The sequence below is a fragment of the Sinohyriopsis cumingii genome, chromosome 2 (assembly GCF_028554795.1).
Source record: "Sinohyriopsis cumingii isolate HCF-2022 chromosome 2, ASM2855479v2, whole genome shotgun sequence".
NCBI lineage: Eukaryota > Metazoa > Mollusca > Bivalvia > Unionida > Unionidae > Sinohyriopsis > Sinohyriopsis cumingii.
In genome coordinates this window covers 143,080,689-143,100,484 of record NC_142962.1, presented here as the reverse complement: position 1 = coordinate 143,100,484, position 19,796 = coordinate 143,080,689, and the positions used below count along the sequence as shown (strand labels likewise).

The window sequence follows — 19,796 nt, the reverse complement described above, 5'->3', positions numbered from 1 at the left end:
TTCATCATTACTTGTAAATTTCATAACAGGTTCTAAATATTTACTTGAAATATAAAACGAATCTGTTGCGACTCTGACTGCGGTCTCAGGAAATCTATTAATCATCGATAATAAATTTATGGAAACATAAGCCAACATGGAAGATCTTAGATGAGTATATTGTGGGGAGACGTTATTTATGTAACTAACGATCGTACCCAATTTTGTTCCGTCGGATAAATAAACACTTTCTCGATTTACAAATATATTTTTCGCTGTTGTGTCAGCGATTATAAAATCGTACTCGGCATCATCTAGAATTAATCGTGCGTGATGTCTTTTATAATCATATGCACCACCTTGAGTAAATTTACCTATAATTTTTCTACCGAGATCTTTTGCGGTTTTGAGTTTATTAGGAATATCATCTTCGGAAACATCAGGATATTTTTCCTTAAACTCGCTAATAACTTCAGAATCTGAGATGGGCAACCAAACTTTGGTCTGTGCATGATATGATATAATTGCCTCACTGACCACCAACGATGTCAGTATCATACAATCCAGCATATATCGTAACAAAACTATAGGTGCCCAACGTTTTTCACAAAAATGTCTACCAAACCAAACATAACAAATCTTGTGAAGATTTTCGTTAAACTCGAATGATTCAATACAGGCGAATCCAGTCAGATCAAAATAAGGTAATGGTCCATTAATTGCCACTCGCGTCATCTCGTTTGTTGGGTGACCAAATCTTTCAAAGTACACAGAACAATCTCCGTATCCCAGAAAACTTCCTGGATAACATGCAACCATATCAACCGAAATAACATCATTGTAATTATATTTGGTATTCCATAATCCGCCATGTCCATATTCGACGCAACTTGCGCGTACGTCCTCGAGTAAATCAAATCGTGTTGGTTTCCATGAATTTCTTTCTCTGGCGAAATGAGCCGCAACAGATGGAACGGTAAAACAATTAGTTAGTAATTTTTCAGTATTTTCCGCGTGCTTGCACTGTAAAAACGTCGCGAGATTTTTCATCTCGTCATGGAGGGATTCTGTGCGATATATTTCACCGTTTGGTTTGACAAACTGATCAAATTCACCTTCCTCATTACTTTTAAATAACCATACCGATACAGGATCGGTTTTACTTATTTCTTTAATAAAATCAAACATACCTCCCCCAGAATTATCTGTGGGGTAAAATCTAACAGTTCTATCACGTGGAAATATTATTACTGCGTTAGTCCATGCGTGCGCGTTATGATCGATAATATTTATTGGAGCTCCTTTCGATTTATATTTAGATTCGTACAGAATTTCTCCCGTTATTGTCGCTACGGTTATTGGAAATTTTAATAGTTTTCCTAGTTCAGCAACATCTTTTATTGTAGCACCGGTATCCTTAACTGAATCAGCCCACGAGTTTATTTTTTCACGTCTTAAATCAGTTAATCCATTTCCACGCATCGCGTTTGTAAAGTGTTCTATTACTCGTTCGGCTACACAATTTAACCTTGAAAATTTCATCGGCGCTAGTTTATCAACGTTGGGTTTTCTATTTATCTCATAGATTCCATAAATAACCGCTGTTACAGGATATGCTCGCTATAATACGGTTTGTCAATACCCGTCAGTAGACCCGGTCTGGAATTTTTACTTAATATGACAGTTTTATTATTGCCAAGGACAGGATCATATTTGTCACGGATAATCCAACTACCTGTTTCTGTTAATACAATAAATTTTACTCTGAAGAAATATTTTTGATTGCCCTCGTATTCAGCGATGTAGTTAATGATAGTTGCCGCTCGCTTGTCGTTCATTGTGGCGTCCGTGACTTTGTCAGCTTTCTTGACTCCGTCAAGGCGTATAATCTTGAACGTTGACCATGTATGAGATGCACCATCCGTGTAAAATTCTTTCTTGGCGTCGTGAATTTTCGAGATCAAACTTTTATTTTTCGGATCAACCAAATCTCGCACTGGCAAGTCAGAAGATAATCTGTCAAGGTTGAATTTATATTTAACAGGCCTAGTTTGGGATAATCTCTCAAACTCGTTCATATAATTAAAACAAATATTTAAAATAAAAAATATTATATATACAATGTCTCAATGCAAATGGTTGATGATCGGCTCAGTAAATCGATGCAACAAATCCTGCAGAAAGGAATTTTGTTGGATGCACTCACAAAACATACGACGAGGAAGTCTAGGACCAATACCATGTCTGCGGTGTGGTATTGGAGTGCGAGGAAAAACAGAATTATGTGGAAAGTGCGGCGGAAAACGGTTCAGAGAACTTAAAAGATATTATGACAAAAAAAAATAATAGCGGTGAAAACGCTATAAATCCGTGGAGGATTATATATCAAGATTTCAGACAAACAATGATTTAAACAAATAATATTATTATAATGGAGCAAAATAAATTTGTCCCACATCCTGTCATAACAAACTATGAATCAAATATTAATGGTATCATCAGACACTGCAAGTTGAAGAGACCAGTTGGTTGTATTAATAATCATGGTTATCTAAGGTTCACATGCGAGGGGGGAAAGAAAAATTATTTATGTCATCGTTTCATCTACGAATGTTTCTTCGGAGTGATCAAAGACGGTCTTGTTATTGATCATATTGACGGGGATCCTCAAAATAACTCCCTACACAACCTTCGAGTTGTCACACGAAGCGTGAACTCTGCATGTGGTAATACAGGAAGATGTAAGACAATCGGAAAGAGGGCGGTAATTTCCACAAACACAGAAACTGGCGAAAAAGTTATATTTCGTTCAATGTATTCAGCTGCTAAATATTTTGATATTGACTCGCGTGTGGTAAAATACGTCGCAGAAAATATAACCAGATCTACTTTCTCGAAAAAATATAAACAGAAAATTACCTTTCAGTATCAATAATTATCATCACCACATTGAATTATATCATTATTTGAGGGGGTCCAGTACTGTCTGATTGTATACTACTGAATTTTTGATTATATAAAAGGGAGATTACTTTGTAATATATAGTTTTCTTCGTAGATTTTTGATTTTTTATGATCGTAATTAGTCAGTTTAACTAATTACATCGTAATTAATTACTCGTAGAAGTATTATTTATGGTTTTTAAATATTTCCCATCATACAACATTACGAGAAATCATGATAATGTTATTGATCCGCAAGGAAGCTGTAATACAGGTACAGAACAGAAACCGTTGTCATGGTAATCGATCTGCAGGTGTGTTCATGCCACTGTTATTATTGATTCGCAGTCTGCTTAGGAAAAACGCTGTTTTATATACAGAAACTGTTATTATTCAGAAACCGCTGTTTTATATTCAGAAACTGTTGTTATAAATACAGAAACTGTTATTATTCAGAAACCGCTGTTTTAGTGTAAATATTGGTTCCTTGGCTATATATTAACTTCCGAAACATATGTTCGTAACAAGGTTTGATAGCTCAATCAGTATGGTATTGGACTGTGACGCTCGCGGTCCAGGATCGAATCCCCATGGCTGACAATTTGTCGGTGGTGCGCGCATAATTGCGATTTTTATAATAATGGGGGAACCGCAAAACCCCCCGCTCAGCAAAATTCAACCACAATATTGACTTGTGGTTGATACATATTTTCATATCACCCACTGGATTAATTATTGTGGGTGGGATTTTTGCTGAGCGTATATGTTTGTACTGTCCTTAGTTAAGTTATATGTTTGTGCCGTCCAATGCATAATCTGAGCTCGCTAATACACTCGATAGGGGCTCTTCATTCATAATCTGAGCTCGCTAATACACTCGATAGGGGCTCTTCATTCATTGTATATATCCATTTCATTGTATATATCCATTTCCTTAGTTATATGTTATGTGTATATCCTCTAAACTTGGTAGATTGCGGTGGCAAGCTACGAGTTTAATGAGGATTGTGCCGTCCTTAGTTATATGTTATGTGTATATCCTCTAAACTTGGTAGATTGCGGTGGCAAGCTACGAGTTTAATGAGGATTGTGCCGTCCTTAGTTAAGTTATATGTTATGTGTATATCCTCTAAACTTGGTAGATTGCGGTGGCAAGCTACGAGTTTAATGAGGATTGTGCCGTCCTCCCTCTTGGGCCTTCTAGACCGTTGTTTGGCGGGTTAGGGGCTCTCGTAGAGGGAATATTTGCCTAATGAACTTGGTAGATTGCGGTGGCAAGCTACGAGTTCTTGGTTGTGCTGTCCTTGAAACATCCCGACGAACTCGCTAAACACTCGATAGGGGTTCTAGGGATATTTTTTTTTATTTTAAAGATTTATATATTATATAATGAACCATGAAAATATCAATGATGTAATTGTTGCTATTAAAAAATTGAAAAAAGATGGAATTAATATATCTGATGAACTAAATCCTGAAAAAATAGTTTCTGACTTTGAGATTTTACAAGAACGTAAAACCCAGGGGACACACACACTATCATCTGAATACAAACTCATGAAACGAATTCAGGCGGCAATGTTTCAGTCGCTAGCTACCGTAGAAGATGATCATGTGAAGGAGTTCGTTCCTCTCTCTGCCGCCGTAGAAAGAATTAAATCGTTATTATCCCACGAGTATGAGGCAAAGAAAACGATTAGTACTCGTATAAGACAATTAAGAAAAATTATGTCAGAAAGTAACTTCGTTACTGGTGAAACGATCCAGGGTAACTTCGTTACTGGTGATAATGAAAATTTTGGTAACTGGGGTCCCTGTCAACGCTGACCACGTGTAGTGTAAAATGATCAAATTTTCAGAAAAAAAAAATATTTTTTTTGCAAGGCCGATTAATTTGTACCAAACACAAATTTGTGCCAGTAATAATAAAATATTTTTTTATTTATTTTTTTTAAGTTGATCGAATTTGAGTCTGATCTCTGTTACAAAATGTTCTTCTAACTGTTAAGAAATCCTCGTGTGTAAAAACCCTCCATTACATAAAGATCTACGATTTCACATACAGATTTATCACAAGTTCTTCTCCACGTATGTCAATTAAGCGATTAAGGTGGTCTGTGAGTTTGAAATTGATTCGTGTTAACATATTATTGTGACACCGCAAATACACAGGATTAGTTGGTTCTTGCACGATTAAACTTCCAGGGGGAACTTGTGGTGTAAACGTGTACAGGATGTATCCTTGTTGAGCCTGATTTGATCTTCCGAGATCTATTTGATAGCTGCCATCGATTACGTCACAAAACAGATTGACCGCGACCGTCGGTGTTATATTAACGATTCCCGGAGATACGTGTCTTCCGCCGCCATGTGGATCATTATCATATCTAAGAACAGTTGCTGGTGGAATTAATTTTCTCCATGCATCGAGTATTTTAGGAAAAAACTCATCAATGACATCATTGACAGATTTTCTTAACTCAATTACACTATACCCGGGAAATTTAAAATTTGGTACATCGGCTTCTGTTAATTTATACTTTTCTAACCATTTATATGCATTAAATAGTTCAAATGATTTTAAATTAACCATCGCTTGAACTATTCGGTTATTAAAATATTCCATATCTGATATAAGCTGATTTAATATTTCCACACGCGTGATGATTTTTTCACGTGATGACGCTGATATGTCAAACATATGTTCGTTAAAATATTGATTTAGTTGATCTAGTTGTTTTTTACATTCTTGATTGATTTCCTGAAAATATTCAATAATATCACTTCGATGAAGACCAAAAGTATTAATTGTTTCCTCGGGATTTCTAAAAGTCCATGCCTCCACACTACTGAGAAAGATAAAACTGCTAAACATTGATTTATTTTTAAAAATACGTAGTTTTTTCCCGTATGATGGATTAATTTCATGATATGATTGCCTATCCGTGACATAATCAGACTTTTTCGGTTCTTGTGGTATCGGTGTTATCGGTGGTGATATCTCGGGCCATCCTAGTACGGATCTTATCGTGGATTGATAAATATCAACGGCATAATCAGGCAAGTTTATTTCAACCGTCGAGGACAGGGTCGGTTCATGAACATTAATTGATATTTTTGCTTCTTTTCCTGTTATTGATTTTATTCTACGTTGAAATTCCTCATTGATCTCTTCAATCTCGTAACTGCCAGTTGGTATTCCAACAACAACCCAGTCAGGTGTTCCATCGGGTTTGTTGTTGTTAGCAAATACAAGCGAATTATTTGCTGGTGTACCATTAAATGATTTTGATCTGATATTTGGCCAGCTGTAATATACTCGTAATTGCGCTAGTGCTATTTCTTTTACTGGAATTGCAGTAGGAAAATTAACACTAAATTCAGGATTAATTGAACTTACCGAGATCATCGTTATCTTTGGCGGAGTTGTGTTGGTCACGATCTGCTGAAGTAATTCTGTCATCATTAATACTTGTATCTTTAATACAGATACCTTCGTCGTATATTTTGGTTATCATTGAAAATTCGAAATCAGATATAATTCCATCACTGAGACTCGCTGATAACAACGAGGATAATTTCGAGTATGCTACCGTCGCTGTATGTAATTTTATTGTGTAATCGGATAATTTTTCGTTCGTGCAAGTACATATTTTTTTTGTGATGATATTAAGCACACCTGCAATAGTTGTTGCCGCTGAAATACAAATAGTTACAGCTACTGGTGCCATCGTTGTCAACGCTGATAATATGACACCGGTTCCAGCAACAACAGCGGATACTGAATAAACAATCACATCAACGATAACCAATCGTCGTCGATATTTTTTTACTTTTACTGTATATTGATCGACTTGATCTTTTAGCGCCGCCTGCCATTCACGTGCTTGATTGTACCTGTATTGTGCACCGTCCATGTATATTTTTATGCAGTAACCAATTGAGGTGTTTCAGCTACAAATTCCAAACACCACCAGAAGGATGTTGCGGTTAATTTCTTATCAGCTGCTTCCAGAATAAATATTTCTTCGGTTCCGCTATTTAATATAACAGATACAACCCCGGAAAACCTGTCGGTGGAATGACGCCATGGAAACGTTGTAAATATTTCAAATTTTGCAGCACTAAACACAGACAGCCTGTACACGCCAGTGACTGTTGCGGTATATTTGATAGTATTATTTTGCTGCGACCATGTTGCAAATCCCGATGTCAACCATTATAATAAGACCCGTTGTTTAAAACGCTATACGCGCAACAAATCGGTTGCTTGTATAATCGTGCACGACTTTATGTGGCGGCCTGGATGATTTTGATATAGCGTCGAGTACATTAATTACTTCACGGCCGCATATTGGTGGATCTGTCATTGTTTGTGTGGGTAGCGTTGAATACCAAACTTTGGAACCAGAGGTTCCTGCGTGAAGTGGTGCGACATACTTGATAAATTCAACAGGTGGAGCTAACCCGTACGAATCAAAATAAATGATTCCACGTGGATCAACCGCGTATGATACCCAATGAGTACCGGGTCCGGAACGTTCGTCAAGATTAATAATACCTGTTTCGAGTTTGTTTGGTTGTTTCGGTAATTGATCTCGCATAAAAACACCTCTAAAGGCTTTTATTTTTAATTTTTTAGCGGCATTAAGCAAATCAAAATTTGATGCTGGAACGTCTAACGAAGTGATCCTGGAAGCCTTAGGCCTCTCCCCCAACGAGATCCTGGCAATCTTAAGCCGCGTCCCTTTTTTTTGTATCCTTGCCCTGTTGCTTTCTTTAGTGCCATTCCAGCAGCTGTTCCAACAGCACCTAACGCGGCTGCTTTTGCTACGGCTGGAGCAGCTGCAGCTATTAATGCCGGAATGGCCGCAAGAAGTGGAAATATACCACCGGTGTTAAACATGTCTTTGATGGCGCTCGGGGAAAGATGAAATTGAACTCCAGTTTTTAATTCCAGAGCTTTATTGAAATGTTTAATCTGATTATTTGTCAGCGATAATTTGTTTGGACCACCACTAATCTGATCTCGTTTTAGTGATATTTTAGTTCCGCATTTGTTGGCGGTTTTTGATTGAAGCTTTTTTACCTGACCGGGAGTCAGAGTAACATTAACATGACTATACGACATTTTTATATAAATAATATTTTTTCTGAATAATGAAAGATTTTCCACTGGTGCATCAACAACTCTCATTCGACCACTACCACCTTCAAGTAACATGGCTTTGTCGCTAAGTATGACCGCGATCGCTCTGTAATCAACACCACCGGTATTTAATGTTGCTTTGAGATGTATATCAACGACAGATTGTTTTGATAGATCAAGATGTTCTAATGAAAAATAATAAATCGGGTACAAGTTTTTAAAATCTAGTTGTGATATTTGCAACCCAGTATCAACATTTTGATCACGTCCCATGAATGACATCAAACGATGATATGCACGTCCTATATGATTTTGTGCATAATTTAGTTGTACGTTCTCTGTTGGTTCTTGTTGTCCGTTTATCTGTAAGGAAATATTTGTGAGACCTAGTTGGTCAAATATCATATGAGAGTGAGTTTGTGAGTTTAAACGATTAGTTTCCTGAAAAGCAATAAAAATATGTCGTGGTGCAGAAACACCCTGTTGTGATGCTATATGCCATGTAAACTGACCGTTAACGTTAGTTTGCATACTATCCGTGCTTGTTGTTAACCATGACAACAAGGATTTACCACCTGCATCCATGAAAGAAATCAATTTTTGTTCTTCTGCGATCGTTGGAGTCATTACCGGCATCCACAGTGAAAGTTTCGATAATACTACTTTACCAGCATCACCAGCAGGTCTCCACAGAGCATCATTATCATCGTTCTTTCTTACAAGAACAACCGTGTGTCTAGCTCCAAAAATAACCTTTTTAACATTCCTGCAAAATCCAAAAATATGCGATAGTGGAATTGTACATGAAAAACCTCTATTGCCTCCTAGCAACATATTTCTACGTGCTGCAAATCCCAAGTTGAAATTTTCATTAGAACCATGAACTACTGGCCACACAGGAGCATCAGCGGTATCGGCATCATTTCTTGGTCGTCTTATATTATACGGATTGCTTTCAGGGTGATTGGAGTTATCTTTCACAAACATCATTGTGGGACCTGCTGATCTTGTATAATCATCAGAATATCTTGCCAACCCTATTATTGTTGCAGCAATGTCGACATCATTCTGAATTGATTCAATATTTTTTCCATCAATCATATATGTGACGCCACTAAATAATGCCATGATCCCGTTGTTGACAAAACCAATTTTTACTGGATCTGCGTAATTAGTATTATCTGTTTTCATAATTGTACCTTCTACCTCAAGAAAGGCATCAGCGGGTAAAAAGTATCTACTTGTGTCATGAACTTGTAGTTCAATTCTTCCACGTTGATCTGGTTGTTTTGCGTCATAGGAATAAAATTGATAATCACGTACCGATTCATCCTTAAGGACGGGTGCTTCCATGTCAAATGCTGTGTCGGATACGCGCTTGAACATTTTATTATAATTATTTTTCGTCTAACACGTTGATTGCCGCTTTCGGGAAATTCCACTTCGGGAAGTTCCACTTCCGGATATCAAACTTGAGATATTATTTCCAGATTCACCGAATCCTTGATCTGCTAACGCTGCTAGTTTTTGATTTGCAGCTTGATTTATTATTTTACTAACATCTGCAGGCATCACCTCAGTACTTGCCAGTTTCACTGGTGGTTGTTGTTTTCGACGCAATAATTGTGCTAGTCTTTCTTTGATCGCCGAGAACGCCTTACCAGCAACATTGACAATTGCACCAGGAGCTTTATCACGAACAATATCAATAGCCTTCATCGATAATTGTTTTGCAACAGGTGCTACTTTGGGAGCTATCCTCGTGAATAATACCCGAATGACATCACCAAGTCCATCTCCGTAAATAACACTATAGATTGGTAATCGTGAGTTTACCGCTCTGACCTGTGCGGGTTTACGATGATTATCATGCACAATCATCTTATTTTATTTACCATTTATCTAATTGCGGTGACTAATCATCAACGAGCTCATCAATAAGTTCTCGGTAAACGCCGATATCCATGATGCCGCCGCGAAATAATCGCTGGCAAATATCAGCTGCTTCATTGGTTATTTCTGGTGAATTATTTCCGGCGCGTTTTCCTCCCATGAGAACCTCTAACCGTGACACGTCATTGAGGATATTATCAGGACAAATAAAATTATTTCCCAGACCACTTCCCGTTGCTCCTTCTTCTTCTTCTGATTTGTTAAATAGTCTTAAGGGAGATCTTTTCTTAAATAGTCTTGAGGGTGATACTTCTTCTTCTTCCTCACTTATTGTTCTGAAAGATTGTGATACTTCTGATTCTTTTTGTGCAAGATACATGTCTATGTTTCTGCGATAATCATTATATACCTCATCATTGGAATAAACTCTATCTTTATCGTAATGTATACGATATATCCATTTATACCAGATTTCGGGATTACTAATACGAGCGGAACTATATTCAGGCTTTAAAAGTTTTTCTTTTTTATCAAAACTTTCTACTGCAAGTTTTGATAACGTATTAATATCCCTAATTTCTTTTTTTATGAAATTGATACCCTCCTCGGTAAATTTATTGTTCAGCGTAATCATTCTCCCTTCTTCTGATTTTGTTGATTCACGATCTTTCATAACACCTATCTCATCACGAAGTTTTCCAATTTCTTCAAGTATTTCCTCACCAGCAGGTGGAGGTTGAGCTGCAGCTATTTCCCTGGCTATGCCAGGTGGAAGATCTCGTAAAATCTTTTTTGTCTGTTTAGTTCTTCTTGCTATTTTTTCAGTCTGCGCCGCAGTTTGTTTTGATACCGGAAGAAGATCTTCTTTGATGACAGTTGTAACTTTCTCAGTAGCTGCAGTGACGGGTTTAAATAGTTTTTTAGTTTCTTCTTCATACTCAACTTGTGCTTCTTGCTGCGCTTGCAGATTTTTTCTGAATGAGTCTCTGACAGGAAGAAATTTTTTAATTGCTTCTAATCGTTCTCGAGCTGTTCTTGCAGTATGAGATTCTGGATGTATCCTTATTTTTTTAATATAATATATCAATCTTTTAATTAATATCAGCAGAAGGGGTGATGATAAAATTAAATTAAATTAAACAGATAATGAACAACTGTGCGTGGCTGCGTCAAGGAACCACTAACAATTGTAATAAAAAATGCCGTGGAGAATATTGCAAGAAACATAATTATCTTATAAAGAAAAACCTTCATGCTGGTCCACGAAGTTGTGTTGAAAACAACGGCGTTAAAGGATTATATCAGATTTGCAAAAATTGCGGTGGAGATCGATACAGAAGTTTGATGATATATTATAAACACAGAAAGAACATAAATCCAAAAATAGAAAAACCACCATCAGAACTTGAATATTACTTGAAACATAGAACAAATAAAGATGAAACAGATGAAAATGAAACAGATGAGGAAAAACGACAGCGAGAACGCGTTGAAAAATATTCATCAAACTTGGTATGGTGGTAAATTAATAGCAGCAGAGAGGGTACCTACCAACGTTGGTCGTCAAAAAAATAAACAAAAATAAATAAACACGTAGAGTACTTTATTTTTTCAGCTACTATTTCGAACTGAGGTTTTATTAGTACAATCGGTCATTACAGAAATAAAACATCTCAAGGAAAAGTTCATTTGTAAAAATTTGAACCTTTCTACGAGATGATTTATTTTGTTTGTTTTATTGTTTTGTCGGAATTTTATGGTCTGTTCACCCTCTCTGCTGCTTCTCATAACATGAAAAATGGCTAAAACCACCAAAACATGAACAATAACAACAAGTACAACTATTGGTATTGCTCAGTTGATATCAGGGATGGGTGGGTGGGTGGAGGTAAATTTGTAGTATGGAATCCACCCTGCAAATTGCCTACAGAAATGTTATAATCAGCAGTCGGGTGTCTTCTGTGGTCAATGGCCATGTCACTATTAACCTATTAACCAAATAGTGGTTTCACCTTGTCTTCCATTGGTGGCAGCCCGGTGTTTCTTAACCAAGCAGTGGTGTCACCCTGCCTTCAACTATGTGTTTGTGTGGGTGTGTATATATGTGTCTGTGTGCACAACAATTTTTTAAAATACCATCATATACAGGCTGAAGCTTTATCAAACAAAATTTCAATAAAGTAGCAATATCTGATTACACCAATGCTGCTCATTATCAATAATTATTAATTATTATTTTCCAGTTGTATTAATTCCTACTACATGCCAATTAGCACGTGATTTAAAGTGATATAATGTACCATTAAAACATGTCTACCATTAAAAGATATCTAACAAAATACAATGCCAGTAATAATATGGACAATTAACCAATGTACCTGAATCAAATCGATGAAAAAATTCAAAACATTTGTATCAAGCAAAATTTTCATAAATTACTTAAAAATTTCATTCTACAACCTACCTTCTTCTCTCACCAGACAGCTTGCAAGGATACGGAGATCATCCATTGTGTATGTGTCCGGCTCACGAGGATGAAACACTATAATGAAAATGAAAACGAAAAAAAGGTCAGTTCCAAAAAATACATAATGCTTGTCTTTTGTGGTACAAAAATCCTTCAACTGCTCCAAATTTCAATCATATGCAAACTTGACTCAATGAAAGTGTCATAATTATTTAAGATCATTTCACCTTATACTCAGTAAATAGTGATAAGTTATTTTCTCTTATTTTTAAGTGCAATTGGCAGTGTAAGAAATGTCAAAGATTTTAATTCTGTACTTTAAAACTTAAATCATTTTTAATACAATAAAAACAAGTATAGGGACTATGGAACATAAATTTAACAAATAGATTAATGTTCCACCAAAATGCAGGTAAAAGAACCATTAATGCTACGAATAATGTGATACATTTTCAAGTTTAGAAATATGGCATACATGCCAGGTTAGACATAGGTTTTCATACACTCGTATTTGAGAAATTAAATGATATCTGAAGACAGTTTTGATTGTACAGTAGTCCTTCTCTTATATATATATATATATATATATATATATATATATATATATATATATATATATATATAGAGGCACCCAATTGGCACCAGAAAAGAGAGAAAGGGACTATATGTAATATGTAGTAAGAAAGCTACATGTTGTTGTCGTAGGGTTTAAAACCATTTTTCAGCACTTGATAGGCTATACATGGTGGCCAGTATAAACGGTGGAAGAAGAACCCGGGTAAACCCGGAAAGAACCACCGACCCACGAGAAGCTACTGGCAAGCTTTCTCACATACCCACACTGGCAGAGCCTGAGACTCAGAACCCACGCAGACAGACGTGAGATGGCTATAACTAACTTCATTGCATTTAATATCTTTGTTTCAAAGGAATATTAAGTATTAAAAGGTTCTTCCTGTCGTAAGAACAGACTTATTTCAACCAAACATACATTAATAACTTAAGTTTTAAGCATGATAAGCAGGTGGAGATTTATTTGCATGTACATTGAAAAAAACATTCAAAAACTCCATGTAAATCTTGGTACAAACATCAGCTGGCATTTAGAATCATTCTCTTTCCATTTACCCCCTATTACTCGATACTGCTTAATAATCTTACCTGGTACACTAATGTTTATTGGAGTCTTTCCAACATTTACATTGTTCATAATTCTTCTACAAAAACTATCAAACTCTCCCGATTGTTGAAAGAGTCAAATAACTTTAATGTTTTCTATTAAATTATTGCTTTTCTGTTTACATGACGAAATGTACAAGTTTTGTGATGATTTATTCCTATACTGCTAACTGTACAGTAACATAATTTAATCATGTCGAGCTATAATCATCAAAGCAAAAATTTTCATAGCTGTGCAAAGACAATTATTTTATCACAACATTGCTGAACCAACTCCTGTAAATGGATCTTTTTTTAAAATAGAATTTGATATAATTATATAATAATAACCATTATTGGTACATGTTATAATGTAGTTTGGAAAACAATTCTTTAATTATTGATAACCTGAAATTGGGAAACAGACATCAGTAACTAATAGGATTAATTACCTTAATTAACAAATTAAGATTGGTTCTGGACACATTGAAATAAAAATTGGCTGCATGTGAGTGAGAAATTGAGCCTAAAATGATGACCACATGCTTCAGCAGAGGGAAATTTTTGTACAAAAAATCTTAACTGCTGAGAAAACTGGCCTTGTAAAGGAGGTGGCCATTGGTGATGGTGGGAGTCATATATGGGGAAGGGGGTCATTGTATTTCTTTTTCATTAATGAGTATAACATTTTGTATGCCTAGTACAGAATCGAGAGTTAGAAAGGTATTTATTTAAGACACATTACCTTTAAGCTTTTTAGGTTCTTCAACTTCAATGGGCTTTTCACAAGCCTCAACGAACTTAGTTCGCACTACTACATCCTCTACGAATTTCTTCATGTTGGATGAACCTGAAGATAGTGTATATGATATTGTTTTTAATAAACCAATACCTTCAAACCTGGTGGTAATATAAAAAAAAAAAATGAATGCAATTTATAGCCCAGTTTGATAACATTATTTACCTCACTGAAAGAGCAACTGCAGAGTTATCATTCTTGCATGAGCGAACATTAGTCACTTCTGGAGAGCATTGTAACAATGGATTTAAACAAAGGAAAAGGCCATCCATCAAAATGAAACATTACGAGTCCTGACTGCTATTTTGCGAGTGGTCTCACCTTTTTCATTTCTTTCAATGACATTAATCCTTTCTTCCAGTGTTAAAATTTTTCTTTTTTTCAGCGGAGATTCTGCCGTTGTTATTAGTGTTGACGTTATAAAGACTATAGGTTTTGATCAGGTTTTGGGGAATTGTGGAATAAATATATATTATGTACCAATGAATGAAACCAAAATACATAATTAACTCATCAGGAAACAATACTGTACATTTATTTAAATCAACAGCGTTATAGCTCGATAAACAAATGTTCCGACCATCTGCACCCACGTAAACAGATTGTGGCTTGGTGAAACACTAACAAAAGAAATAAAAAATAATTTTAAAAAAATCCGGAAATGATTCTCACTTACTAGTATTAAAGACAAAGAGCTCATTCACCCTCCAGGCATTATGGATTAACTGGAAAGCAAACGACGTACTCAAACCAACACTGAAGCCCTTTTAAACGATTTCTCACTTGGACATAAGGACTACCGGCGTTTTGTGAGTTTTCATACAGATAAAGAAAAAATACAAACCTCTAAATTGACTGCGTATATCCATCATTACTCCCTTTGATGTTACTCGTACTGGCTATTCACATGACTTCGGCACTACAATGGCGGTTAGTGACATGTACTTTAGTCTGGTTTACTGCAGTTTACAAATGACACCGTACGCTGGAGTTGTAAATTTCACAAAACTGGTACTGTAGCAAGACAAATTATTTTTAAATACTTTATTAGAGCAATCTTTGCTATTTTTGCCGTCTTTGTTACAAAGGATTAAATGATGGTTAGAGGTGTTTATCCCGATATATGGTTGTTCAACTATAGTGTTATTTAATGTGCACTTTGTTTGCATACTACATTTATCCCGAGCTCTAGTGTTTACAAAGGATTAAGTTAAGGTCAGTGGTGTCAATCTGTTTTGATTTTTTGGCGATGCGGTCGTTCATAGCAGTGTCAAAATGCATATTTTGCCAAGAAATCGCGGTCGCTGGTCGCGTTCAGCAGGTGGTCGTTCATAACAGAGCGTTTATATAGTAAAATCGATCCGTGCATTACGATTGCGGTCGGACATGACAGGTGGTCGCTCATGACAGGTTTTACTGTACGTAACATAAACGCTCTGAAAAATACCATTCTTTACTTGAATCATAAAACGTTGATTGATTTAAAACCTCTGATGCTTTTGAAATCTTCTTTCAACAGGAAATAAATTGTAAAATGTTTCATTTGCTGTCACTTTACAATTTTAAGTTGAATGAAACATGATAATTTATTGCTACCAAACTTAATCACGTTCAGACAATTGGGACTTCACACTTAATAATATGAATCTTTGAACTAGATTTAAAATGTATTTTAGTAGAATTGTATGTGTAGTTTGTTTGCTTACATAAATGTTTACCATAGTTTTATTTCAAGTAATGGAAAGTTTACATACTCTTGAGGGGCCGAAAATTTTAAATATGCGGGAGAAATAAAGAAACAAATATCATTGATAAATATGCCAAAGCAATTATCCTTCCTTTTGGGCAATGAAAAAACAGATCTTGAAAATACTAATTACCCAATAACAACAATAACATAGCAAACTTGTGAAGAAATATGGGGTTCGAATTTACATGAGTACATCAAAGAAAACTAATATACATTATGATGGTGTGTATATATATATATATATATATATATATATACACATTCATAATACTACATTGTAGATACAAATTAAATCATAGCTATGTGCATATCTTTTCTAATTTTTCATGATTATTTCCACAATAGCCCGACATAAAAGTTCAATGCAGTAACTGATATTTTTAATGTAAGCATCCATCTATAAATAATTTATACAATCTGAAAGTTTTAATCTTGATTTGGAGTTTTGTGCTCAGGAGATTGATAAGTATTAGCCATTGTTGCGGCTGAGAAATCATGCAACTCGTATTGCTTCCTCTCCAACCCCTTTAAATAGGGATCTAAGCCATGTGTTCCTGTAAGTCCATCTATCCACTAGGCTACAGGATATTTGTTTGATATATATGATGGTATTTTTCGCCCAAGATATACCTTTGATAAGTAAAAAAGAAAATCAGTTTAATATAATTTGTGTTATTTCCAACAAAATTGTTCCTATGTAAGCATAAATAATATAAAAAGTAAGTATTCCTCGAACATGTGTAATTTTTTCCTTTTCATACAATATAATGCTTAGATTGTTTTCGTACAATGTCTCAACACAAAAAATGAATATCATGTACACTTTCTGTGTATTATCATCACTCTAAGGATGAAAAGTCTTGATGGAATGGCTTACCCTCTATGAAAATTAGAAGTGCTGTTACTATTAACATAGTGTACAAAATATGTAAGCTGTAGAAACTACAATATAAACATTAAAACTTAAAATAAATATAACTTATTTGTATTTTCACTCTAAACCACATATTAAATTTAATACATACATACTTGTGTGCATGCCTTTTTTGTGGGATGGGGATACTCAAATTTACTTAGAAATTTTATAGCATTTAGATGCTAAACTTTATGACTCTTCAATAAGATGGAAGCTCATAATAAAGAATAACAAATATGCCAGGTATGACACTCTTAAAAATTAAAAGATGATTTAACTGACCTACATATATTAGACCACTAAATATATGAGATTAAATACAATCCTAACATAACCACTTACCAAAAAATTTAATTTGTGGTACTGGCCTTGTCTTGTTTGGCTTTGGCAAATACAACATCACAAAGCTTGGCTCATCATCTGAATTTTCCATCCAAATCTTTGCCTGCAAAAATAAAAGGCACATTATTAGCATACATCTTTCTGCTATTTAAAAATATAAAATAAAAATAATTTTAAATTAAATATAAATTGTTCTTTAAAAATTTAACACTACCTTTCTTTAACCAGTCTTTTCAATCCTGATTTTAGAATGATCTGCATCTTAAGTGTCACCAAGAAACATTCCTGATGAAAATGATTCATCTCTATGAGTTTTTTTTTACGATTGTGGCCATGTACTAAAAATTGGATGAAGAAAAAAGGACTTTGAGTGGAATCATCACAATATAGAGCAGTAAGAATTTGAATATGTGCAGCATTCACTGTGACATACTAGCATGCAACATTCAATCAGGACTATATTGGATCACACCTTCAGCTTCATTTCGTCCAAAAATGTCTATGTAATAAAACATTGATTTTGCTACATGAACTTCTAGTGGTGTCTAAATTATAACCTTCCAAAGAAACGTGGGTGTACAAAAATCCAAATGAAGTGAACACTTGCCACTTAAAGGTATGTAATCAAATTCTATAAAATTACACCCATTTCTGAAATAATCAGTGTTGAATGTCTACATGACCTGTGTGACTTTTACTATACTATAAAACAAGAGTATGAAAAATCCAGGGGACCATGAAATATTATTTTAAGCTATAGATAAGGAAGGGGCCCATCAGTATGATTTGCATCGGTGCACAAATATCCTAGCTATGTCAATGATTTTAAGACTTGGATTTGCCAAGAAAATGATGCATCAGTTACACGGCAATTTAATATAAACAAATTCAACCAATGTCATCTTATGCCTAAACCTGTGTTACACAAGGCACAGCAGTGTTCTGTGGGGATCTGTGAAGAGATCATTAATATTTTCCTATGAACTTGTGACTTTTCCCTTGGGCCACATGGGCTCGTATCGTTGTTTAAAATTGACCTGTCATACATGTACTATATAATAACTACAAAGGCGGGAAAATGATTTGGCATTCATTAAAGGTACGATATTAAGTCAAACTTTTGATAGGGATACATAGTCGAATGCCTGAGCTAAACATTGGTACCAAATGTATTACGCTACGAGAAATGTGGCTTGAAATAACTGCGTTTATTTATTAATGGGTCGCGCGCGAAAGGAGAGAAGTGTCCTCCCTTGTAGTTATATTATAGTACATGTATGACAGATCAATTTTAAGCAACGATTCGAGCCCCTGTCCCTCGGCAAGCTATATGGAAAAAAAAACTGGAATAACAGTACACTGGTCAGATACCTTTAATGCTCCTTGACAAGCATAAAAACACAAGAAATAAGTTAAGCAAGAAGGAAAACAAAACAGTTTAGTCATTTAAATCGTTTATATGGCATTATGTACAGATCAAAAAATAAACTTGTAGCTTGTTTTCTTTAACCATCTTATACTAAAAATTATAACTGTTTAAAACAGTGTTTTATCCTAACAATTATATAATATTATTGATAAGAAGAAATACTACTGTACCTTCTTCTCCAAAGCTCTCCAAAATCTAGCGTCCCGATTTTCCATTGTTTCTGACTTCTGCAACACTTAAACTGAATATGGTTAAACGAAAAAATTCAATATTTGACAATTTCTTTCTTTAAAGTACATGAGCGGCTTTGCCAGTTAACATCCTGCGAACGAGCCAATGAGAATCCGGTGCTTTGTCCGGTGCTTGTATTGGAATTTGTTTAATAATATACCTCCAATATACGGTGAATATACCACTCTCTTGCAGTCTGGTTTCCAAACTATTTTGATTCTAATTAAGATTGAATGGAATGGAAGTATAGAGTTCTGGCGGAAGAACTGAAATGGTGTGGGACTGCTGCCAGTAAGTTTTAACATCCTGATGAGATGTCAATGACGAAGCCGTAGGCTCCTCGTATTTGGTACTTACTTTTTCATAAAATAATATTGTATGTATCGTTATGACTGTATGCCATGCTAGAGAAGTCTGCAGACTGTATGTACAAAATTACAATTGTATATGCCAGCTGTTTATAGCTGTACTGTATACAAGACAAATATTATGACAGAAATCACTTAAGCTTCTTTTTTTTTTAATTCTTTTTACCAGTTGACAGTTGAGGTTTATATTTGTAACTTGACAAGCTTAATTAATAATTTGACACAGCTTAATTATAGTGTAGTGCTACAGAAGAACACAGCAAACTTGTGTTGTCCAATTAAGGGCTCTTTATCAGGCTTTATGTCCTTTTCGGTATTATAATTATAAAAGAGGTGAAATTTCCAGTTAATTAGTCACAGTCGCTAACATAC

The 19,796-nt window shown here is 35.1% G+C and overlaps 1 protein-coding gene across 3 annotated transcripts in view; it reads right to left on the bottom strand.

Annotated features, from left to right (window-relative positions):
* LOC149805986 (uncharacterized) overlaps nt 1–19,368 on the bottom strand; it is a 31,758-nt gene extending 12,390 nt beyond the window's left edge. The window contains exons 1-5 of one of the 3 annotated variants that reach the window (XM_089950790.1): nt 18,996–19,020; nt 17,397–17,499; nt 15,233–15,402; nt 14,335–14,439; nt 12,429–12,506 (exon numbers count right to left, since the gene is read on the bottom strand). In XM_089950790.1, the coding sequence (XP_089806916.1) occupies nt 12,429–12,506; nt 14,335–14,439; nt 15,233–15,260 (211 nt within the window). In that variant the 5' untranslated portion in view covers nt 15,261–15,402; nt 17,397–17,499; nt 18,996–19,020. Of the gene's footprint in view, nt 1–12,428; nt 12,507–14,334; nt 14,440–15,232; nt 15,403–17,396; nt 17,500–18,995 lie in introns of all 3 variants that reach the window. The other 2 variants (XM_089950788.1, XM_089950789.1) reach the window with 2 other exon arrangements.
* Between the last annotated feature and the right edge of the window lie 428 nt (nt 19,369–19,796).